Here is a 25,568-nt window from a genome sequence, read left to right on the forward strand (position 1 = left end):
TTAGCTCAGCTTTGCGGACCACAGCATCAGGTAGAAGAAGATCCATGTCATCAGCCACTTAGAAACTTTCTGTTAGACTGGGACATGTTGATGGCTTGTAGTGATTTTGCACGCATTGGCAACGCAGTTGGGTTATAAGTTTGCAGCTTCATTTGTTTATGCCTACAGCTGACACAGCTTGTTTTCCAGCAGCTACTTCATTGGTACAGTCTTGAGTAGCATGTGTGCTCAATGTTCCACATAAAGAAGAGCTATCTTCAAAATCAAAATTATCATGAGCAGCAATTCTAATTAATTTCCTGGTAAAGTGACTTGGAAGTGGTGTGCTGTTGGATTCTCAAGATTTTACAGCATGAGCTGCTAACAAGTTCCTGCTCCATATTATGTCATTATTACTTATTGATACACCAATCCTATTAATTGAAGTGATTAGCTCGCAACTTTTGCACTTGTCATAGATTGTTTGGTCAGTCATCATGTGCAGCAGAGTTTTCTTTTTGACATGATGTAATTCATAAAACATGATTTGGAAAAAACAGCACATTTGCACAGCACAGCATAAGCCTGTCGGTTCAGACTGACAAAAACAAATTCTGTAATTGTACATCCTCACCAGAAAAGTCTTAATTATATTATTACGGATCTATACAGTTTCATCAATCTTGACCATTATTTATCTGATCCAGTGGCGGCTCCTCCGCTATGGCGAAGGAGCGTTGGCCCACTGCTTTTCAGCAGTATAACTAAAGGAAAAATAAAATGATAATAACTGAACGTTATTATCATTTTATTTGTTCCTGCAGCAGGGCAAAGGAGGGGTGGTTTGACCACTCTTAAGTGCATATGACTGTTTGGCTGGCCCTCTTGGGCCGGACAAACAGTCATGCGCACTTTCCCTGTTCTCCACTAAGGCTGCATTACATCCTGCGTGAGAACATGCCCAGGCTCCCTGTTCCTAGCTGAGCATCAAAACACGGAGCTCAGACCGATCACAACGCTGCATTGCAGCACTGTGATTGGTCAGAGGAGCCTGGCTGGTTCCTGGTTCCTGAGTCCTGACATGGACGAGCGACACGGCTGCAATAAGGTGAGTTTTTAACAAAACATTTCCATTCCCACCCTCCTCCCGCTCCACCCAACCCAATCTCCCACCCGCGATCCATGCCGTCTGCCACTGCTCTGATCTCGTTGAGTGTGAACCCATAGCCAGCACTCAAGAGTGGCTGTAAAAACGTAATTTGCTTTTTCAAAGAGTATTAACTTAATTGAAGGCTGGTGGTTACTTTACTTCTGAGAGCTCATTGTACATCATATTCTCGAATGCATGCGCGCATGCAGTTTGGGTGGGCATACAAATCCGCTGCAAATACATCTACCTTGCTGTTTAGATCAGCTACTCGGCTGAAAAGTTCATCTTGAAAGAAACTAGCTGCAGATAAAAAACATGCTTGCCCTTTTAGACTCACATACTCTGTACTTTGTTCTTTCATCAATCCTTTTGGCGCTAAACCACAGATACCACTTTGAAAATCCTCTGCTTTCTGATGAGTGGTTGGAGGTAGATGAGGGGTAGCCATCGATCTTCTAAGTGGATTAGCATTGAGTTTGGTTGTCGTCACTTTCTCAGAAGACTTGGAGTCTTATGATTCACTGGTTCCTGCTATTTTTTTATTCGTTTTTTCCAGGCTTTTTTCCATTGTTTACGACTTGTAGCACATGTTGTTACAATGATAAAATATTTGATCCTCTTCACGAATCGGTTTCAATCCTTTGTGAACTTCGTCTTGCCGTATTTCTGCAGCATCTTGAACTCTCTTCAGTCCAGCCGCAGTTGATGTTAGCTTTTCTTTCGATTAGGTTTGCATATGACACATTTTTCTTTGTTGCAGTAGTCCTCAGATTTTGTAGTTAGCAACACTTTGTCGGGAGGTAAAGCTACTCTGCTACCACCTGCTTTGCTCATGTTTACAAATTTGAATCAACAAAAAACCTGAAACAAAACCAATATTAAAATAAATTATCAATATGATGGCTAAAACACATCATTATAGAGCCGCCATTTTGGAAAGTTTTGGAAAGGTTGCTCTGAGGAGTTATATTCTGTCTCTGTAAGACTACTTGAGCCCCTAAACCTATGTGTTGACACCAAAATGAAGTAGATAGATCTCATGGTTCCCGAAATATTACATCATTACTGTAACACATCCGCCATTTTTAAAAATGTCGTCCAGAAAAATTCGGCCCGGATTAGCAATAGCTACCCAAGCTAAATAACTTTTCTAATGATACAAAAACACAAATCAAAAATGAAAATCTCTGGACAACAATTTTGTTTATGGAGGTATATCAAGGGGCTAGAACTATATGAAAGTGGAAGGTAGGGATACCCTACCCTCCCACCCCCCAAGCCCTTGCTTGTTTGTTTTTTTACACAATCCTGCGGTGCTCCTGCAGAATCATGGAGAAAAAAAACAAAATGGCAACCATTACTTTTTAAAAGTAAAATTACCCCTGGGGTAGGCCAGGGAACGGGGTCAATTAAAATACATGATGGGGAGGGAGGCGTGTGTGCCCCCTCCCCCTTTCTCAGCCAATTGCAGCCCGGGTACCTCATCCCCCAGGGCACTAAATCATTATGAAAGGGAAAGGAGGCATGCTGCCTCCCTCCCTGAGCTCTTACGGCCCCAGGACCCCATCCACCGAGGCCTGGCATAATATTCAAAGAGGATCTAAGCATGCAGTCCCCACTCCCCGAGCTAATTACAACCCCATCCTCAAGGCCTGGCATACTATTGAAAGGGAAGGGGGGGGCTCCCTGCCAGAGCTGATTACGGCCCCAGAAGATCCCATCACCGGGGGACTGCCTTAATCATTAAAGGGGAGGTGGGAGTATAGCCCACCACCCGAGCATCTTAAGGCCCCAGAGACCTCATCCCCCAGAACCGGCTTCACTTTGGTGTCCCAAGAAGGCCACGCCCCGTACACATTTTCCCTGCCTGCAAGAGTGCCGGCAGGAAAAGTCAGATTGCTACCACCCAGCGGAAGATGTGAAAAATACCTTGAGGTGGATGCAATTCCAGCTCCTGCTGAACCCAGGATGGGTGCATGCAGGAGTCAGCGGCACCACAGGGGCCCTGGGTCTCCCCCGTGGGCTCCAATGATGTGTCTTGTGGGTGGCATGAGTGGGCACTGGGTCTCCCACATTAGGCCCCAGGGGATGGGGTCCCCAGGATCATAAAGGCTTGGCAAGGGCGGCCGCATGCCCCCTCCCCTAAAAAAAAGGGCCATGGGGACAGGGTCATCAGGGCACTTGGAGGAGGGTCGGACCGCACTTCCCTCCCCCTTAGAACATAATAAGGCCCAAAGGGTTGGGGTGCTCGGGCCCGTAGAGTCTTGGGAAGGGGGCTATGTGGCCCCTCTCCATGAAAAGGGAAACAGCCCTGTGGTCCATAGAGGCTCGGGGTGGAGAGCCAAACGCCCACCTCCCTTTGATAAATGAGTAAGACTCCAGAGAATGAGGTCTCTGGGGCCAATAAAGGCTCAGGGAGGCGGATAGCACGTCCCCTTCCTAATAAATATAATAAAGGGTGTCCGAGGTGGGCACCGGGACATCCAAAAATAAACACATGAATAATAAATCAGCGGCAGCAGCATCTGATTTATTATTCGCTGCTCCTTTAAGAATCACCACATATTGCCCTGCAAGGGCTCTTTAATTGTGTTCTTTTAGCTTGGTGATGTCCATGGAAGGAGCAGGCCCACCACCAAACTTTTTTTTAATGTAGTGGGGGGTTGCAGGGAGTGCAGCAGCCCCCAAATAACATTTTAAAAAAACAGTAAGTCTCCTGGGTCACTGAATCCATGACCCCCAGAGAACTTACCATATTTTTCGAAAACACTCTTCGCTGGAGTTCTATGCTTTTAAGTTGGAGTGCAAGGGCCTCTTGTGATTGTTATTATGATTTGTGGGCTGGAAAATGTTAAAAGAATCATTCAACAACATGCTGGCTTTATTTTAATTTTAAAAAACTAACGTTTGGCTCTGTGCTGCACATGTCCTTTAGCCATACGTGATGCGGAGTTGGTGTTACGTACCATAATAAAATGTAACTTTATCTTTAAAAAAATACAAGAAATTCACTGAAAGTGACTTTATATTTAGGAATTGTAATTATATCTTACATTACATTAAAATAACCTTAGAGATCCACTTTCAGTGACAGCGTAACGTTTAAAGCTAAATAAATACCGAAATTGACAAGTTATAGTTATCTCTAGTAACTATAACTCATGCCCTAAATGAACTGTAACTTGCATCCTAGTTATGCACTGCTAATTACCCCACATATTAAATCACTCATGACATGATCTATGACGTCATTGGTAATATGACTGCAACATGATGTAATGACATCATTGATGACAAGACTATGCATGGCGGGGAAGCGAGTTATAGTTACTCTAGAGCATAAGTTATAGTTACTAGAGATAACTATAGCTTGTCAATTTCTAGAGATAATTATAACTGGTAAATGTCAGTGTTTTTTTTTAAACTTTAAAACATGTTGTCACTGAAATGTTCACCTAACTATAACGTTACACTAACCTTTGCTTTTTCCAGTACATTTAGTACATACCTGTATCAATGAAAAAAGCAAAGGTTAAACTTAGTTATAGTTAATAGGGAGCCCAGGGCTGGCTCCTGCTATGTCACTGGGTGTACAACCCCGGTACATAGTGGTTTCCCTGCTCACACTGGCAGTGAACCTGTGTTTCCTCTTGCTTTGCTAGAGATGTTTCAAAGCTCCCACCAGGCAAGAGCAAACACAAAGTCCACCCCAGCTGGCAGGAGCTTTAAAAATGCTTGCGCCAGCTGGGAGAGGACTTCAGATGTGTTTCCCTGCCCATGGTGATGCGGGCAGGGAATCAGATCTGAATATTTCTCCCGCCAACATTTTTAGCTGCTCCCTGTAGGCAGGAGCAATGCAGGCTCCCGTAGGATGCGGGTAGCAAACTGTGGCCACAGGGGCCTTGGAGCTCCCCTCGTACCTCCAACTAGGATATCATGGGTGACCTGGGTGGGCAACAGGGCACCCATCCTTGTTGGCTCATGTCCAGGGGGATAAGAACCAGCCACGGCCGGCATGACTCACGGGTGTGGGGTGGGGGACAGGGGGTCGCGCTGGGGGGTTAATTGAAAAAAAAAGTTAACTTACCTTTGCCGGTCCGGTCTCGCGTCGTCTCGGCTTCTCTGCTCCTCACAGAAAGCAGGCAGCCTCCCTCTCCCTCCCGTAAGCAAATGACAATGCTGCAATGGCAGCATTGTGATTGGTTGGGACTCCGAGCACACAGGCGTCTATGGGGAGGTCATTTTCTCCACGTAGGCTGCATGCAGCCTACATGGACAAAAGGCAGAGTGTGTATGACTGGTTTGGTCGGCCCTGGGGTGACCAAACAGTCAGCGCCCTCAAAGTGGGCAAGCAACTCCTCCCCTGCCCTAGAGCAGGACCGCCCACCCGCTCACCCCCAACCAAACCCTTCTGCTTTCTCGCAGTGCAAGAGCAGAAACATAAAATGGTTTTTATAATACCATTTTATGTTTATGCTTTTCGCATTGCAAGAAAGCAGTGGGGCGACGCTCCTCCGCCCACATGGAGTAGATGCCTCTGATAAGATCCCCGGGGCCAAAATTGACTCAGAGAAGGGGGGGCGCGTGGCCACCTTTACTCATTGGGGGATGATCAAGTAGCTATAACTCGTGCCCTAAGGTAAATATAACTCGCGCCCCAGCTATGCACAGTTTTCTTATCAATAATTTCACTGCAAATGTTGCAACGATATCAATGATGTCATAGAAGATGTTGTGAGTGATGTAATATGTGGGTAATAAGCAGTGCATGGTGAGGTCTCGAGTTATAGTTACCTTAGGGCACAAGTTTTAGTTACTTGAGATAACTATAACTGTTGAACTAAGTTTTGTGTGTGTAAAATCTGAGCCTAACTATAACGTCCCTGTAACCTTTGATACACAGAGTGTAATTTGAACTTTATTACCGTTGTTGAGAGTGGGCAATGGCCATGACTCAAGAGAGAGGAACCCACGAGTTAGTCATGCTGTTCCTTCCCTCTTTCAACCATGCTGATGAATAGCATATTACGCTCAGAGGATCTGCATGTATGGTTTATGCCATGTTATGTTTTCATGTGCAGAGTTTGCAAGGATTGCAAGTCTCTATGCCTGTTAGATTCAATATGATTTGGTTACAGTACCATTTAACAATATTGTTTAACAATATGAAGTGTATCATTTTAGATCGAATGCTACAAGACAACTGCAGATACAGATATAAGGCAATAATGTTTGCAGCTGAAAGGAAACTGTAGCTATAGCAACTAGATAGTCTCAAAAAAACAAAAACAAAGGAGTGCTCGGCAAGAGTGTCTGTCATCTCGCTTTCACTTTCTGAGCAAAGCTAGAAGGCTGATGAAGTATTGTGACAGAAGTGCCCTTGTCCTGCAGTCCCCTTGCAGCCTCACCAGTTGCCTGGAATAAGACATCAAATGCTACGTATGCCATTCTGCTTTTATCATGAGTGAGTTCCAATACTAAAACATGTATAAAAAGAAAATAACTGCATAACTTTAAATGTCAATTACAGTCTCCTGAGTATTATGTATTAATAATATTGACATGAATTCTACTTACATCATTAAGGTCACAGGTTAATCTATGTAATTTTGAGACAAAATCAAACAAACATTGGTGAAGCCAATTAGTCTGCATTGGTTGCCAGTCTTTTGGCTTTGTCAATGCTTGTTTTCTTTGGTCACGGTTTTACAAAACATTACTATTGTGGGATCTACGCCTGCCTTGTTAGTCAAACTTATAATTCCCTTGGGGTTCACTTATCACTCAAATCAACTGCTCAGCATGCAATCTGTTCACAAACAGTCACTCAGTCTTGAAAAAGCTGAGAACTCCACGGAATACCGAAATACTCATATCTCCACTTTTAATAAAAAATATTCAATTTTTCAATGTATCTATCACAATTAAGCACAAGAATCAATGTAAAAACATATACATAAAATCATAAAAATGCAATATAAAAATGGGAGTGACAACACATAAGACAATCACATTTGTCATAAAATCAAGTTAATTTGTGAGAATACGTAAGAACACCAAATTGCAGAAACCAATTTCTTATGAAAATGTGATTCAATGTTTCACAAATTTAACAAACACAAAGCATTGACGCGTTGTAGTTGGTTGTGTAGAATAAAACCACCTTCTTCAGGACAGTAACAAAATATATTCCTCTCCTAATGATCTCATAAAAACCGGTGAGGAGCACCCTTTTATGAAGCCGCTATATCTGAGTATTTACCAACGGTAAAAGCGAAAACCTGTTTTTTGTATATAAACTTTTCTGTGAAGTGGCCATATCGCTTCACATCTCAATTCCGTTCATATTTCAGTTGTGTCTAAATTGTATGAATCTGTGTTGCGCTTGAGTTCCAGATGTGTATGTGTTGTGTATGTGATTGTCAAGGCCTTCAGAGCAGAGCTTCACCTGTGTCTCTCCTAAAACGCAACTTGGAATTGAATAGAAATAGAGAAAGTCAAAATAAATTAATCCATAACTGCTGAGAGGAACAGAAGAATGCTTCAATTAGGGGTGGATGTACCTGGCATAATTCCCTCAAGCGTAATTACTCGTAATTGCCGCAAATCTACTTGTAATTATGTGAGAAGCCTAATAAAGCATTTAGCACAATTTTCTTAGTGCAAAATGCATCCTCACGTCCAAAATAGGCCTGAGAAAGCATTTTGAGCTAAGCAAATAGTATTAAACGCTACAGGAAATGAACAGCATTAGCCTGCAACAACCCACTCTCTCTTAGTTTGTTGTTCCTGTGCTCCTGCGATAGGATGTTGCCCCAAATTACTCTTAATTACTGAATTTGACGTAATCATATACTTATGATACGTTTTGCATCACAAGAGTAATGCATAAAATAATCAAATTACTCAGATAACTCTGCCATAATTAAAATGTCTCCAATGCCTAATTTCAATAAACCAAGATCCTGACAAGCTAGCTAATATTCCAATAAAAATTAAGAAGTATTTACAAAGTTAACATGACTTTGAAATTCTTTAAAACTGATGCTGCCATCAGTGGCGTAACAATAGTCTCCACGGCGGAGGGAGGAGGGGGCAAGCTCCAGGGGCCCCCCTCCGGCACTGGGCCCCTGGCTTGAGAGCTTCTAACTGGGTCCAGAGTCTGGGGGCCAGCTTCATGTACTTTGCAGGGGGAGGCCCTCAAGTTTGGTTAAGCCACTGGCTGCCATGCCACACTGATGAGACAGGTTATATACATTTTCTTTTTAAAGACCTGCTCGCGTGCAGGTCTGCGTGCATGCGTGTGTCGTGGCCAGTTCTGGTTCCCATGAGGCCCGGGGAAGAGCAGTTTCCATGCCATTGGTTGCACGCTCGCTCCCAGCATGCACGGCGGGGCCTATTCATAGTCCACACTTAGCCATTTCGCCATCCCCTTACTTTGTATATTTAGCAGAAAGTGTTGTCTCATGCCCGGAGAGACCAACTCAAGCACTGGCACGTCACCTCGTGCTAAAGATAGCCTGGCTTTCCCGTGCTGCCGAAAGGCCCACTCAGGCACATCCTGCCTGGAAACGTAGCATCCTTCTTGGCAGACTTAGATATTCCCTCCCGCTCTCGCGCGCTTACATTAACCTTCGCTTCTCCTCAAGTGCTGACCCAGCATCAACACGTGATGTGGCTTTGGAGCGGAATGCGGCACGTCATAAAGTAATATAAAATCACATCATATTGCATAGTATTTGTGTCTGACTCCATGATTAGATATTCGAATTCCAGAAGCTCTTCAAACTATTTCATCCTATCAATTTCGATAAAAAGAGTACTATTGACTTAGGCAACAATAAACATCTTATTGGTTAATAGCGCCAAAGACCCCCCTCCCCCAAGTGTAACGTGCCGTACCTGTTCGCGCCTGTTACTTTGTGTGATCTTGAACTACAGCACAGAATAACGTAACATGGCATAGAATTCAAAACATTGTACAACGTCTTACGTAATGTAACATAGCTGAGCGAAACAAACAGAAGAGAAAGTCATACAGAGTAACATCGTGATGCCAACCTTGAACCAGGCTCGAAGCAGCACCTACCATGACTGTCGTGTCGTCCGAGGCGCTGGCGATGACGTTGTCATTGTGCGGGCACCAGTCGATATCGAGCACTGGAGCCGTGTGCCCGCTGACCATGGGGTAATTCTTATCCACGCGCCCGGTCTGTAGGGAGACAAGGAAAGGTTATGAGTGGACGGGTCGCTGAATGAATGAGCTTTAGAACCCTGAGATCACGCACAGTTGCAGCAGTTTGATCCCAGGCCAACCCGCCTATACAAAACTCACGACGGCCGGGCCCCATCCGACGGTGGCTCCGAGGGGTCATTATTCCCCAGGCCGAGCGCCTTTTCAGGACCCTGCACTTATGCTAGCGCATTTATTTATTAATTTTAAGCACAGTTGCCGTGTTTCCTAATGTGGCCCAAAACAGAACAGGCCAATCTAGGTTTCTTTACATCGTTATAGGTGTGACGTGGATATCAGTGTGATTCTGTTGCTTGTTTCCACCTGGGATGGCGGCGCTGCAATATGTAACTCGCGTGACTACGGTGTTTTATACGGGTACAGCGTGCACACCGGCCCGGCGATGGCGCGTCGCACATACTGCCAAGCATTTCAGAGGTGAGACTAATTCTGCTCCATTTTGAACTGCATTAAAAAGACGTACACCAAGTTTCAAGTCATCTTATTCGTGCCGGATTGTGTCTCACAGAAGAGTCACTTTTGTCATCAGATTCGCGATTTGGCTCAATTGAGACTGTTTTACAAACTGGATACTGATCCTTCTCCACTTCAGAGTTAAATAGCACCTGCAGATCACTTTTGGTCTGCAGAGCACCGCGATTCTTAGCTTAAGCAACTTTGGAACACTAATGTACTTTAGTTCAAAAATGAGTTGCAAATCCAGCGCACATCACATGTCCCACGGCGCAAGGGCCTAGTAAGTAGAAAAAGATTTCAGACAAAGACAAGACCATCAAATCCATCATGGCCTCCTAGCCTGGTGCCATTATGGCCCCTGCCCTGACCAGTGCTTAATTTGTAAAAAAAAAATAAGTGCCAGGTCTCTAGTCAGGAAGCCACTGCAACTTGCACCACAAATTGCTCCTGTCATGCTGCCAAAAATTGTAAAAACAACGACTAACTATCACATTCCTAGAAATTCAGTCCAGTTCATACTATTTCAGGCCTCCAAAGCCATAAGAATGGCCTGGGCAGCAGGTAATAGTCATTTTTTAATTAAATATTGAATTAATAATTAACTGTTGTGGCCATCTCTAAATTAGTCAGACAGCGCCACCTTGTGGCAGGCTGTCACAAGAGTCAGTGTTGAATATTAAGCGCCGTGCCTGAGCACAGGAAACCACCGGCTCAAATTAAGTACTGCCTGGCCCATGTGTTTTTCTTCTTCTCTAACCCTGCCACCTTACAGCACTATGTATTACTCTTAACAAGAATGCAATGAACCGCCCCCGTGAAACTGTTCACAAAGGACATATAAGGTGGAAGGAGAGAAAAAACATGCCATGGAAGACATAGCAAGAGAAGAAGGACAACGAATAGGCGTAGAAGAATGGCCCAGCGAGATAGCTCAGTTGGGTAATATACCTACTGCAGGTTATTGCTTATTCTAGAGGTCACAGGTCCTAATCCAAGATAGAAAGCTCAGTGCGTGACTGCACAAACTGCAGGGGTGTTGTGTAGTGCATGTGTGTGTTGTAAGGAACCGTGTAGGTCACTGTTTCCAAACTCAGTGACAAAGCTCAATGGGTTGTTGACCATTCTATGTATCCATTAGGTAACATGAGACAACCACAAAGAGAACACCGAGTGGGCTAATATCACACCTCATGCAGAGACCTGAACGTAGCCGAAGGTCACGTGTTTCAATTCCAAAAAGAATTGCAGTGAAGTCTCTCGGCTCAAAGTCATACAGTAAATGTCCCCAGCCCCCTCCCGGCCTCTTCTTTCCTCCGGCTCTGCCAGCAGAGCCACAATCCATCCACAGTGGTCAAGGCACCTCCTTCTCTGGACTGGCAGCACCCTCGCTCTACCAAAACAGCAGCGCAGCATCAAACACTGCGTTGCTAAATTCACCCCACCCCATGGACGTCATTTAGGGGTCGCCAGGGGTCGTAGTTGCGACCCCTGGATTGCCCCTTGCGACCACTGGCACTGCCTTTGCGACCCCTGGCTTCAGAGGTGGCAAAATCAGTGCCAGGAAGACAGGGGAAACTTGTACTTATGGACGTTGTTTGGGGCTCCAGTCTCCTTGTTTTTAGGCAATTTTATTTTATTACACCAATAGTGAATCATATATTATATTATGTTATAGTGAATCATATATTATATTATGTTATAGTGAATCATATATTATATTATGTTATGTTATAGTGAATCATATATTATATTATGTTATGTTATATTTTATGATTCACTATTAGTGTAATAAAGAATGGAGTACAATTAGCTGGACTATGACTCCCGCTGGCAGCTGAGGTAACTGTAAAATACATTCAAATGTATATTGGTGCATGCATGCTTGTGGGAGAGAGTTTCTTTATGTGAGAGAGTGTGTGTATGTGTTTTAGCATGTGTGTATGAGTGAAAGTAAAGGTCAAATGGCATGTGATGTCACTTCCGCTTCCCCTGATATTTTGATGTTCATGCCCCCACCGTAAGCTTACTGTAATCTGATTCAAAGACACAAGGACACATCATTTCCGCTCCCCAACCTTCCTCTTACAAATCATTGTTTTTCAGTCCTCACAGTCCAGTGGGTTCAACTGAACCACACAAAGACTGCAAGCCCCACAATGCACTGACATGTGACATGAAGGGGCAGGGCTGGAGATGAGGGCCCCCAGCTTTCTGCTCCCTATCCAGGCCAGCGTAGAGGCGAGGACACAGCTCCGTTAAAGCACCCCGATCTTCCATGCCATCAATCATTACAGTACAGAGAGCCACACAGTGTTCTGTGAAACGCGCGGTCCAATCGTGGGTCGACTGAAAACGTCGGGAGGTGTCTTTTTATGTGTTACAAAGCAGGGATAGTTGGTAGTTGTTTCAAGAAAGTAATTTAATTAACAGGCAAGCTACTGGGTTCAAAAATTGTATTTTATGTATGTTCTTACTGCCTATTTAGTAATTCTCTGCTGAGGAGCGCTGTCATTCTGTGCGCTCGCTTGAAGTAAAATTTGAGTCCTTCTTCGATTTTTGTGAAATGTCCCAGTTTTTGGCTTTAAATTCTGGTCACCCTATTCCAGAGGGACAATGAGCGGGGAGCAGAGGTGGATCTGGGGGTTGATGTCACGACACCCCCTCCACAAAGCCAGGCCCCGAGGCAGCTGAGAATTCACGCATGATGTAGGCAAGTGAGAGGCGGGAATGTAAACTGTTTCTGAAAAAGGCTGAAACCACCCTAAACGGAGTAACGAAGGTTTAACAAGAAATGTCTGGTGTGTATCTGTGTCTCTGCGCACGCACACGCGGCAACAAGGATCACCATAGTAACAAAACAATCAGCAGTGCCACTTTTAGGTCTCGCCTAAGACAAGGCATGGGCCCTTTCTTGCGAGGCCTTTTGTTATATTACAAGGTGTTTAGAAGCCACCCCTTGCTTACCATTGGTTGGCTTCATTGTCACTCTCATTGCTTACTTTTTATTGGTCAGCTTTCGTAGGCTTCCTTCCTCTTAGTGTGTTTGTCCCTCCCCTAAAGCATGGAAGCATTACTTGTGCCCTTCCATTGCTCATTTTTGCAAGGATATTTTTTCATTTTTGTTTAAGCACTCGCCCAAGTGAATTGATCCACCAATCGTGTTCCTCTCTCAGTCCCTGTTCATCAGTTTGCCCCCAGAGTTTCCCACCCTCTACAGACTGTCTATTCACCCCTGCTCCTTCTTCCCACACTCTATTGTGCATCTGCTTGCCCCCAGCCCCTCCCTCCCTCACTCCATTTTACCTCCCTCCATGTTGCCTCGGGGAAGTAATACAAAAAAAAGTACTACAACGCAGTCAGCACTAGCCACCTCGCAGCGCTTCTTTTTATTCCTACCCGGACCTATGTTGTTGTCTCCGGTCCTCCCTCCCTCAGTATTGCCTTGGGGGGGAGGGGATGAAATAAAAAAAAACACTATGATACAGCTGAGTCATAGCGCTGTTTAAAGTTACTTTTAGTCATACTCCCCACAGCCACAGTGCTTTATGACTATTAAACGTTGACAAAGCCATTAGCTCTACTAGGCCAGACCTATTGGCTTTGCCAATGATTGTGGGGCACATCAGAGCCAGTGTTTGTGTTCTGATTGATTCTGCAGGGCACAGGATGCTGTGTCAGTGAATGCTATTAACGCACTGTATACCACCAAAGCTCTTGGTTTAGGCCTGGGGTGGATCCTGTAGCTAGCTCCACCAAATTCCATGGCACGGATTGCCAACGTCAATGGAGTGCTTTAAAGTCTATGGCAAGAAGCACTACATTATGTGCCCCATCAAAGAAACTTCTGTGGCACACGTCACCAAATTATAGGGCCTCGAAAGATTAACCAAATTATTTAGCAGCGTTTACCAGATTACCTGACATGGCTTATCACGTTCAATGGCAAGGCTTGCTGCATTGTTTGACAAAGGCAACAAGACTAAGAGCCTGATCCAGAGTTTGGCGGACAGGGTACCCCACTACAACGCGACAGAGTATTCAGGTCTCCAAACCCTCAGTCTGTCTAGTCTGTTCTGAGTGAGCGACCGTCAGTTTTCAAACTGGGCTGCCCACGCTGGCTCGGGAAACGGCCTTTACGATGAGGGATGAGCCACATGTACCGTTTACATGCAAGCAGAATAACGCTTGCCTAAGCTTTAACCATGCATATGCCTTAACCACACACACGCGTGGTGAAGGCAGTCAGTGGTCTGGATGTGCGGATGGGTGGGGAGAGGAACAGGAAGGATCGGGAGAGGAAGCCAGGGGACACGGTCAGGTAAGTGGGGCTGGGGCCGGGTTGAGGGGGTAGTTTTTGAGGGTGGGGGTCGGTTATAGGGCTCTGGGCGGGGGGTGATCTGAGTAGTTTTCAGGGCTTGGGCCAGGTTTTAGGGCTCAGGGCGGTGGTGCTGGTGCCTTGGTAGTTTTTGGCAGAGTTTTAGCCGTCAGGGTGGAGGGGAGGGAAAGGTACAGTTTTCAGGGCTGGGGGTCAGTTTTAGGGCTTAGGACGGATGAGCTGGGTCGAGGTAGTTTTTTGGGCAGGGGCCAAATGTCAGGGCTCAGGGTAGTTTTAAGGGCTGAGGCGGGGTGGATTGCAGGACTGGGGTATCAGGTGTTTGTGCGCAGGGCGAAGGGGCAGGGTTGTGCAATGTACCACGCATATCCTTTTAGCAATTATGCCTTTACAACAAAATTTGTTGCAAAGGCATGTGTGGTAAAGATGCAGTTTGTGGTTCAGACCGCGTTGTTTAGGCATGCGTGGTTTAGGCATGCATGGTTGCATCATACAAGCCACTGGCTTTTCATTCAGGCAATTAACTCTCACTGCCCAAAAAAAAAAAGCGTTGTCAAGTTAAGGACCTCAGAACACCTGCCCTATTTAAAGCATACAGTCAGATTTTTTTTCTGTCTGTTCCTGCCCAGAAAAACTTGGTGGTCAGGGAGAAAACAAAAATGTGGACTCACACTTCTTCGGTTATGGGGATCATAAGTGTTTCATCTTTCAGCAACAAACTCCTGGTTTGAGAGTTTGTGTCAGAACATCAAAACAGATTGGTGAAAGCCCACATAACAGACAGAGGCGGCCCAGAACATGTGTAGTGCCTTCAGAATAGCTAACGTGATTGCTGTTCCCCTGAAGCCACAGATATCACCACTCATCCGGTAGTGATCTCTAAATTTGGCAGGTGGTAGTCCATCAGGGTGGCGCAATGTCCTGCACCACTCTGATAGACAGCAAGCCACCTGTAAACCTGAATTCGATCCCAAAGACATGTATATCGCGTGCCTGCAGTATGTTATTATTTTATTTGATATAAAAGTGCAAGACTGGGCTCCAAGAGCATGACATTGACATACAAGAAACATTGTGAATAAGAACAGACAGTAATAGTACACACCAAAAAGAGCAAGGGAAGAATACCAGGATGGCATTTCATGAGTCTTGGTAGTATGAAATCTAAATTCTGTGGTACACTGTGGTAAATTATGTGACAAGAATAACCAAATTATGTGACAACATATCAAGCTCGGTTACAAGGTTTAGAACCCTTTAAGCATTACTTAATTTTAATGGCAAATCTTGCTAAAGTTTTAGCAAGGTGTACTAAATTCAATCACAAGGCTTATTCATTTCTGTGACACAGTTTCTAAAATTATGTCACAGACAATACCAAATAAAGTGATAAGGTTTGGCAACTTCGATGACAATGTTTATAACATTTTGTGGCAAGGTTTACCAATTCTCTGATAAAGTTACTAAAATCTGTGACAAATTGACTAAATCTTAGGGCATACCTTGCTTATGGCAAATAGTAATACATTTTATACTAAGCTTAACTAGATTTCTTGATAAAGACTGCCAAATTCACGCAAAGCTTTCGTAATTATGTGAGAAGGCTTCACAAACTCCTTGGCAAGCTTTACCCGATTTTGAAACAAATTCTGTGGTAGAGCTAATTACCCTTTGTAGAAAAGCCACTAAATTCTAAACCAGTGCTTTCCAACTTCTGTTGCAACATTTAACAAATCGTGCACCTAGAGTTTCCAAATTCTGGCGGCAAGATGGCGGCCGTCTCCCTGGCCGAGTAAGCCGGTACCAGCCCCCTCTCTGGATGGACCACTAGAACCACTAGAACTAACAGCGATGCAGCCTGATTTAGCCTGATTATACCCCCGAAAACCGAAGCGGGAGCCTGCGATGATTCGGTGGCTGCTGTGCAAGACTGCATTACGACGTGTATTCTTAGCCCACGGCTTTTCGGGACACAGCTTAGCGGCGCTAGACTGTACCAACAAATCCCCTCAACGGCTCCAGCATTACAAATTGGTTACCTGTCTCGGGGGTTACAACGCCAAAATGCCGCCGAAAAACAGAAATCTTCCTAAAGCTGGAAGAGCCACAGTACCGCCAGCATCGGTACCTCTCACAGCGAAACAAACTTCTCCGCTCTCAAAAAGCAAACGCTCGGATGGCGTTGCACCTCGGACTCTGAATGCAGGCTTACCTCCGGTTCCTGCGATGTTCAAACCACGGCAAGCCACCTCTCGTGAAACTCCGCGGAGTCCTGCTGATGCTGAGATTCTATCACCAGCTGCTGTTGCGGCGAGGCAATCCGGTAAGGATCAGATCGCACCAATTGTTTCTCCATTAGTGGTTGAATCCCTGTGTCCCAAGGGGGGCAGCAATAATGTGAATCCTAAGATCTGTTGCCCCAGATCAATACAGGGAATAACCCTGAGAACGTGTGCGGGGGCCTCACAAGTGCTCAAATTTTGCCTGGTGTAAACTTGCAGCCAAGCAGCATTCTGGGAGATGCAGTCTCTATGGATCTATCTGCAACTGCACCTTTGATGGCCATGCAGTCGCTCCCTATAGTCCAACAGGGTGACACTATTTCTTCCAAGCTTTCAAATAAAGAGGCTGACACAGATGGCGATAATTTTTATTCGTTATCTGACCGCACAGGATCTTCGGTTACTGATGATGCACTGGATAAAGACTGGACCGATGATGAGGATAGTGTTTCAGGGGATTGGCGCCTCAACGAAGTTTTGAATCCTGCTGACGGAATAACGGATCTTTCCACAGTACGCAAGGTGCCGCAAGAGTCAGGCAGTAATACAGGCTCCTTGACATGGGACTATTCATTTTCAGGACAGCCGAAGGACCAATCTAATGCCCAAGATTTCGCTATACAGGGCTCGGGCTCGGGCCCTAGTTCTGATAATAATCTACACCTTCCTTCTGGTGAGATGACTTTGGCAATAATTTACCAAACGATTATGGCACATCGCGAAGAAACCAGACAAGAGAGTGCAAGGGCACAAGGGGCATGTCGCAGGGTCCAAAACTCGCTACGAAGAGTGATTAAATCGTGTGCAGATATTGCTGCTAGGGTCACCGAGGCGGAGACTCGGATCTCGTCGATCGAAGATGATCTAGTAAACCAAAAATCTAGTCTAGATGCAATTAAATCCCAGCGGGACGATATTCAATGGAAGTTGTCGGATATCGAAAATCGTGCCCGAAGAAACAACTTAAGAGTTTTGGGGGTTCCCGAGGGTAAGGAAGGCACGGATGTCCGACAATTTGTGATCGAACTATTCACCGAGGCATTTCCTGAGGTTAAAGAGTGGGATTGGCGCATAGAGATCCAGCGCGCTCATCGTTTCCCATTTAAGCCGAAGAAGAGCGCAGGCCAAACACCAGATAGACCTCGTGCTATCCTGATATGTTTGCATAATTTTCTAGCTAGACAGCAGATTTTTGACCTAGCCAGGCCGGACAAACAAAGGTCATTGAAGGGATGTCAGTTTTTTGTACGCCCGGACTTCTGTCCAGCCACAGTAGAACGGAGGTGGCAGCTCCGCCAGCTTATTGCTCCTTTTCAAGTGAAAGGAGCACAGGTCTTCTTGCTTTTTCCTGCCAAACTCAAGGTCACTTATCAAGCTCAGACAAAATATTTTGAATCAGAAGTGCTGGCTAGAAATTTCCTAGATTCAATTTAGAGTCAATTTAGTCGCGCAATAATATTCAGGTTCTAAAGCTATTAGTTTTGACATACTTGCATGTGCATGCGCGGTGGTTTGTTGGCTATGTTTGAAGGCAATGCACCATATTTTCTGGAGTGATGCAGTGATGTAGTGATGCAGTACTTAAGGTTGTCGTATTTTTTGAATTTTTTCTGTACTGCCTCTTTAATTAATCATGCAGTAGTTTGTGGTATCATTTGGGGGGGGGGGGGAGGCCACACGGCCTATACCGGCTTCTCCATCAACCGGACTACGGTCCTGCTGCCCTGTTTGGGGGGTCTTTGTGGGTGTTGGGAGGGTGTTGGGGGTAGGGGTGAGGGCTGGGGTTGGGGAGGTACTGCGGGGGGGTGAGGGGGGTGGAGGGTGTCACAGGATAAAAAATAAAAACAAGCTTGGAAAACAAAATATCTTGGGTTTTCATTTTGTTCTCATTATGTTAATTCTTATTCTATTACAGCCATGATTTTGGGCCATATAACTGTGTGTCAAAATGGTGTTGGCTAGCATACGAATAGCATCTTGGAATATCTGTGGCCTCAACAATGGCAAGAAAAGAGCTTTATTCGCAAGCATTATTCATCAATTGCATTTAGAAGTAATATGTTTACAGGAAACTCATGTGCCCTGGAACAGTCGTGATTGCTTAAAAATTCCTGGGTTTGATTTGATTGGATGCTCTCAACAGTCCTCGATGATAAGAGGCGTGGCAATTTTATTGAAGCGTGGGGTGGGATCCTGTGCTAGAACATCACAAGATAATGGGGGTCGTTGGGTTATTGCTGAGCTTTCAATTAGTGGTATTTCATTCACTATCTGTTCAGTTTATAGTTCTAATTTTGATGACCCGGAAGTTCTAGACTATCTAAATGTTGAGTTAGCATTGTGGCCTCATCGTCTATGCCTTTGTGGTGACTTCAATATTAACCTTGCAGCTGATTTTAATATCTGTGATAGCCAGGAAAGGTATGTAGGCAAGAAACCGAGAGTGTTTAGGTCACTACAAGCATTAGCCCAAGAACATTCCTTGACTGACCTCTGGTACCATCATTTTAGAAACTTAGATGGCTACACCTTTTTCTCAGCTCCACATAGGAAAATGGTGCGGGTCGATTATTTCTTTTTTTCTGATCAGTATCAAGATCGCACCTCGATTTCAATCCTACCCCGTATTATCTCAGACCACAATGCGGTGCTCATTACTTTCACTTTGAATGGAATTGTCAAACCCGTTAAAGTGTGGACCTTCGAGAGAAAGCTCTTGACAGATCAGACATATTTAGATCATATGAGGCCTTGGCTGTACGAATTCTTAAATATCAATAGGGATTCAGCCACTAGCAGTATCGTTTGGGACACACTGAAAGCTGCAACTCGGGGCGAAACTAAGAGCTTTTCATTTTTTCGTCAAAAAAAAGTTCAAGATCAGACTAAGTCCAGGATACAAGCTTTATCTGCTGCAGAAATTCAGCTTGTCAATGCGATTAGGGAAGGTCGTGATCTATCCTATAGTCAAACTCAGGTAGCCATCATTAGAGCGTCTTTGCTTGAATTCTTTGGACAAGACCTTGCAGCCAAATACTTTCAGTATCGCTCAACGATGTTTGAGTTTGGTGAACAATCAGGTAAGGTCCTTGCCAAACGATTACAGCAACGAGCTACAGCTAACCGCATTATTAAGATACAGGATAGTCGCGGAAACATTCAGGATAATCCAGAATCTGTCCTATCGGTTTTCTTTGAGTTTTATAAATCTTTATATACGGAAGAAATTAGGGACCGAGATATAGATCATGACATTACCACCTTTCTATCAGATCTCAACACTCTTAGAGTTTCAGACCAAGAGAATGCTGTCCTGGCGGCACCCATAGAGTGGGTTGAGGTCGAAGCCGCACTGAATGCACTGGCAAATGGCAAAGCCGCAGGACCGGACGGGATTCCGCTGGAATTTTATAAAATATTCCGGCTGGAGATCCGCGAGGATTTCTTGAAAGTATTAAGAGGGGCACAGCTAGGTCATATACCAGATTCTTGGTGCAATACAACCATAATTCTTTTCAAGAAGAAGGACAAACCAGAGCTGGATCCTGCTTCGTTTCGTCCGATTTCATTAATCAACACCGATAACAAAATATTTGCAAAAATTTTGGCAACAAGGCTAGCACGGGTGATAACTCCACTAGTCTCCATTCAGCAACATGGATTTATCCCTGGTAGGGACACGACGGATCACGTCCGCAGTGTTATTGCACTATTAGACTGGGCCCAGGCCTCGGGCTCCCCTTTTGGGGCAATCCTGCTGGACGCCGAAAAGGCGTTCGACGGGGCTGCCTGGGGGTTTCTCTGGCGGGTCCTACATTGGAAGGGGGTCTGTCCCAATTTTATTCATGCTTTGCAGTCTTTATATATAACGCCTCGTGCAACTATATCCATATCTGGAAAGGGCTCAAGTTCTTTCTCAATCAGTAGGGGTACTCGACAGGGTTGTCCCTGCTCCCCCCTCCTGTTTGCTCTATATATAGACCCATTTCTGAGTAAACTTGAACTCTGTCCAAACATAGCTCGTGTTAAAAACCATACAGTTGATTTTAAAGCTCTAGCATATGCAGACGACATTTTAGTGGTTACGTCAGATGTGTCCACTTCATTCTTAGCAATAAAAACGGCAGCACAGTACTACGGTCAGTACTCGGGCTACAAACTTAACGCCCAGAAAACCCAGGTAGTTCAAACGACTGCAATGGACCCCTCTACTGCACCGGTAGTTCACAGTGCTCGTTATTTAGGGATAGAAATAACAGCCGCAATTGATAGTCTGCCTGATAAGAATATCTCACCCATTATTGACAAAGTTAATCTTACGTTATGCAAACTAGATAAGCTGCATCTGTCCTTGTTTGGCAGGCGCAATGTTTTAAAGATGCTGATACTGCCGACATTTTTGTACTTATTTAGGACTATTACCCTAGAATTTGCTCAGCTCAGCATTGTTCGGGCAGAAAGATGCTGTAACAGGTTTTTATGGGGTTATCGTCAGTCTCGCAGGGCCGCAAAATGGATGCAGCTCCCATTGGATAGAGGGGGGTGGTCTGTTCCTAACTTGCTTTTATACAGTTGGTCAGCGTTTATTCAATATCTTGCCGTTCCATTGTTTGGGGACAGAGCAAACCTTCCTCCATGTAGGTCACCATCTATTTTTGAGATCGGGCTAGGATATGCTGCCAAGGGGACACTAACGTCAATACTTGAGCCCAGCTACTACAAAAAGACTAAGTTTAAAGTTATTATCTCCATGCACTCAATATGGAGGAAGGTTCGACGTAGTTGGCCAATTACTAATATAAACTTTTATACCCCCTTGTCAGCAGCCAGAATGCTTCCGTCAATTTTTCAAGATAACGTTACAATAAGGTGGCAGGCCTCAGGTATTAAGATAATAGGGGATTTGGCATACGAAGGTAATATGGCCACTTTTCTTTCTTTGAAAGAAAAGTTTTCACTAGATACTCATCACTTTTTTAAATACCTGCAGGTCCGCAGCTGCCTTTTTAAACTTCTATCCAATACCCCAACATTATTCTGTAGGAATACACTTATGGATTTAATTCTCAAAAACTCAAGAATTGGACCAATTTACAGAAACTTACTCTCAGTCTTTCCTGATGATTTATTGAAATCTAAAGCTAAACTGGAGGCCAAATTTTGTAAGCCGGATATTGATATAGCTCTGGCCTTAGAACTCTCGGCCAAGGTTCTAATTTCTGGGAGTTTACGTTCCCAAAGTTATATGGCCCTTTACGACCTTTATTACACCCCAGCCAAAATATACAAATGGGGTGGTAGGGGTGGCCACAGTTGCCCTAGATGCGGCTTAATAGCGGCTGATGATGTCCATATGTTTTTTTCCTGCTCCAAATTGGCGCAATTCGTTCAAGAAGTTCAAACATTTATTACTGTTAGCCTTAAAATCCCCTTGGTTCTATCAGCTGAATTAGTTATCATGGGTTGTGAAACTGATACATCAATGAATAGAACGAGTCATGTCATTGCTTTTATATATATTGCAATGTCTCAAATCAGATTATGTATCACATCAGAATGGAAAAATTCTGCCGCCCCAACCTTTATGATTTGGAAAGCAAGGATCTTAGCCCTCCACAGGTTGGAGTCAGCCGTTTTTTCACGGGGGGGGCAGCAGAAGACGGGAAAGGGGCACATTAATATGGGCCCCATTCACACATTGGTTGGAAGGCTAAGTGAAATTTAACTGGCCCATGTAACGTCAATTTGATTTTGTTCTATTCTTGGTAATACTGCCAATGTTAAAAAAATGAAATGTATTGTTTGTCTTTTTTGCTTTTGAAGTACTGTTAAATAATGGGGGACTGCTTGACCCTAATATCTGTAATAGATTCTAATGTTATCAAACAAGATTATATTAATTCTCTGTGTTTTCAAGCGAATAATAAAAAAATAAAAATAAAAAAATAGAGTTTCCAAATTCTTATGCAGGTTTTACCAAATTACTTAACCCTATAGCGAGTTCTCCAAGATTATATGTGAAGCGTTTCTGAATTCCTTAAAAGGGCAAAGTGTACATCGAACCACATAACGGCAGCGTAACCCCACTGCAGTCTTCTGGTGGATACCTAAGACGTGTATTGAGTTACATTCCGCTACATTCAAAATTCTCCTTACTCGAAAATAATCTTCTCTTTGGGAAACTCATATGTGACCTACCTTCTGTTGAAATCTGCCAAAGTCTTCCACAGTGTTTTGGGTATTCTCTTGAATTAAGGTGTATTTTTGTCATCTAAAATTTCTTCCCAATCACAGTCCTGTTTCGTTCCCTCGAAGCAAGGGAGACCGGATGCTGTGTTATTTCTAGCTCATGGTTCAATCCCGGACATTCACAATTCACTATAATGACCCTCCAAAAATCATGTTCACACAAGTAAACGACCTCCATAGAAACCTGTCAGTCTTCATTATTAACTTTATATCACTTCACCAGTTAAATGTCATCTTCTAGGTAGTGGCAGTCATCCTATGCCCTTCCAATCTCACACATTCGTTCACCTCCTGCAACTCTTTTTTTTTTGTTTTGCAGATTTATATAGCGCAAATTCAACCCAAAGATATTGGAGCGCTTTAGCTAGGCACCAGTTACGTTACACAAGGACACATTCATTTTTTGGTAGGCACAGGGAGATTAAGTGATTTGCCCAGAATTACAGGATGCGGAGCAGACGCCTAGATTCAACTTTGTCCCACAGTCCTAAAGTTGGCAGCTCTGGACGTTATGCCACATCCTCTCCCTTTGCCTTTAGCTTCACAGCTTCGAAAAAAGTACCCAAGAAGACCACAATCACATGTTGAACACACTGCCACTTGCTGCATCTTCCTCTCCATCCTCACTATTCCTTCCTTCTCATTTACAAAGCAGCCCCTCTACTACCTAATGTGTAGTTGCATTTGATTATAGCAGCACAATACTCCACTTTTTGACACACTGTACTTTGTGTCAGCCCATTCTTGACATTCTTAAATACTGAAAAAGCTAAAAAAAAAAAAAAAAAAAAATCTAAATCCCAAAAACAAAAGCCAGGAGACTTCCTTAGGAAGAAGACTTCCATAGATTGCAATGTGTTTAAATACGAGTTCTGGGGCGTTTAAAGGTGACTTTCATCCCTTCACTATGTTGCTTTCTTTGTCTTCTCCCTCTTCTGTTTGTTCTCTGTCTCACTTTTAGTTCCCACCGGCTGCCGGATTATAGGTGCTGACTCTGTATAAGTTTTAAAAAAAAATCAATGAATAGAATTGATCCATACATATGAGTTCCACATTTGCAGCGTCAGTTATTCTTCACCAAATGGTATCTATTTTCTACTTAGATCGTGTTGTAACTTGTTTATCACCCCTTCTTTTCCTTGTGCATTTCTTCCCTACTGCTCAGCCAGGATGAGTGTTGGAATGTGTAGTGATGTCACCGAATGCTTGGTTGGTTGGTTATGTGTGGGGTGCCAGTTGAGGGATTCAGGTTGAGCAGCAGGGAGGCTGCTCCTGGTGGGGCTACTATTTACCATCTTACTTAACATCTTAGCTACAAACTACATCTTCTGTAACTGGATAAATAAACTACCTTCTTGGAACCTACTACCTGGCTACATTTGGACTTCTTTATACTATGACAGATTGCTTCTGCAGCGTTCCCTCAACTCTCTTTGCCAGGATTAGGGCTCCTACAAATCCGATTGGCTGCTCTGCCTTTCATTTTGCTGTTAAAATTTAGAAGTTAATATTGCGAATTGTATTGTATTGTTTGGTTGTTTATATAACACTTTTCATACCCACTCTGAGACCTAAATCGCTTTCCTGGATGGTCCGCATTATTCGTTTAGCGCTTCATACCCGTTATGGCTTTATGTAAAGCTCCAATCGTCATTGGATTCTGAGTGTGCTTCAGAGTTCATGATTGAAAAGTTGTTTGTTTTTCAGATTGATCTGTGTGGGATATGCTAAGTGTGGTGTATGAGGTTTGTCATTTGTGGTGGGTGCACCATGCATTGAATGTCACTGTAGATTAAGACGAGTGTTGCAAAAAGTGTGAAAATAGATGCAAGCATGCTTGTAGGTACTTGCTTTATTCTGGATGGGCAGTATCATCATTTGGAGTTCTACCTAGGAGTGACAGATGGCCAACGTAATCGGACACTGTGAGACCACCAATGGTAGAAAATGAAGTCAACCCAGTAGCAAGAGATGAGCAGTCCACCGAAGGTACAGTTAAACCACAAAAGAATATAGTTTAGACCGTCATTGAAGACAACAATATTAAGCTACAAGGGCTTTTAATGGAATTTACAGAGGAGCAACAGATAAGCAACCCATTGCCCAGTGTTAAGCCACCAAGGGTATTAGAAAGGATCTACCTAGTTGGAACAGATGAGCGGTCCTTGGAGGCACTGTTAGACCATCAAGGAGTATTAAAGGGATTACATGGAGTCTAGTCAGGAGCAGTGGTTTATTTAAAAAAAAAAGAAGTGCTGGGGCTCCCGTCAGGAGGCAGCTTGCACCAGCCCATTTATCCTGTTAGCACCACCTAAAACAGAACCAACTACTAACCATGAAAGTGGGGAGAGAGTGGCGTGGCGTAATGGGCAGAGCCGCCGACTTCGGAGCTGGGGAATCAGGTTCGGGAACCAGGTTCAAGACTTGGAGTCGGCTCAACCTCCTGTGATTCTGGGCAAATCACTTAATCTCCACATGCCTACCATAAATGAATGTGTCCTTAACTGGTGCTCATGAAAAGCGCTGGTGTTGATGATTAAGTGCCAGTGCTGAGCACCGGAAACCACAGGCTCAAATTAAGCACTGTTCAAGAGCAAAAGATGAGCAGCCCATTGTAGGCAGGGACAAACCACCCAGGATTATTAAATTGAGTCTAAACCAGGATTAACAGTCTGGCAGTCCATTGGAGGCACTGTTGTCATTAAATGGGATTTACCCAGGTGAGAGAGATGAGCATCCTACTGGTCACTGTTAAACCACTAAAGAGTATTAAGTGGACAAGATGGAGTATGCCAAGAAGCAATATGTGAGCAACTCACTGGAGGCACTGTTAACCCGCCAAGGAGTGTCACGTGAAGTCTGCCT

General features: G+C 44.2%; 1 protein-coding gene across 3 annotated transcripts in view; it reads right to left on the bottom strand.

The window, feature by feature from the left end:
- Window positions 1-25,568, bottom strand: part of CORO6 (coronin 6) — a 328,718-nt gene that overhangs the window by 186,601 nt on the left and 116,549 nt on the right. For all 3 annotated transcript variants that reach the window (XM_085649228.1, XM_085649230.1, XM_085649229.1), the window contains exon 3: window positions 9,219-9,341. In XM_085649228.1, the coding sequence (XP_085505354.1) occupies window positions 9,219-9,341 (123 nt within the window). The remainder of the gene's footprint in view (window positions 1-9,218; window positions 9,342-25,568) is intronic.

Source organism: Triturus cristatus, chromosome 3_2 (genome assembly GCF_964204655.1).
Source record: "Triturus cristatus chromosome 3_2, aTriCri1.1, whole genome shotgun sequence".
NCBI lineage: Eukaryota > Metazoa > Chordata > Amphibia > Caudata > Salamandridae > Triturus > Triturus cristatus.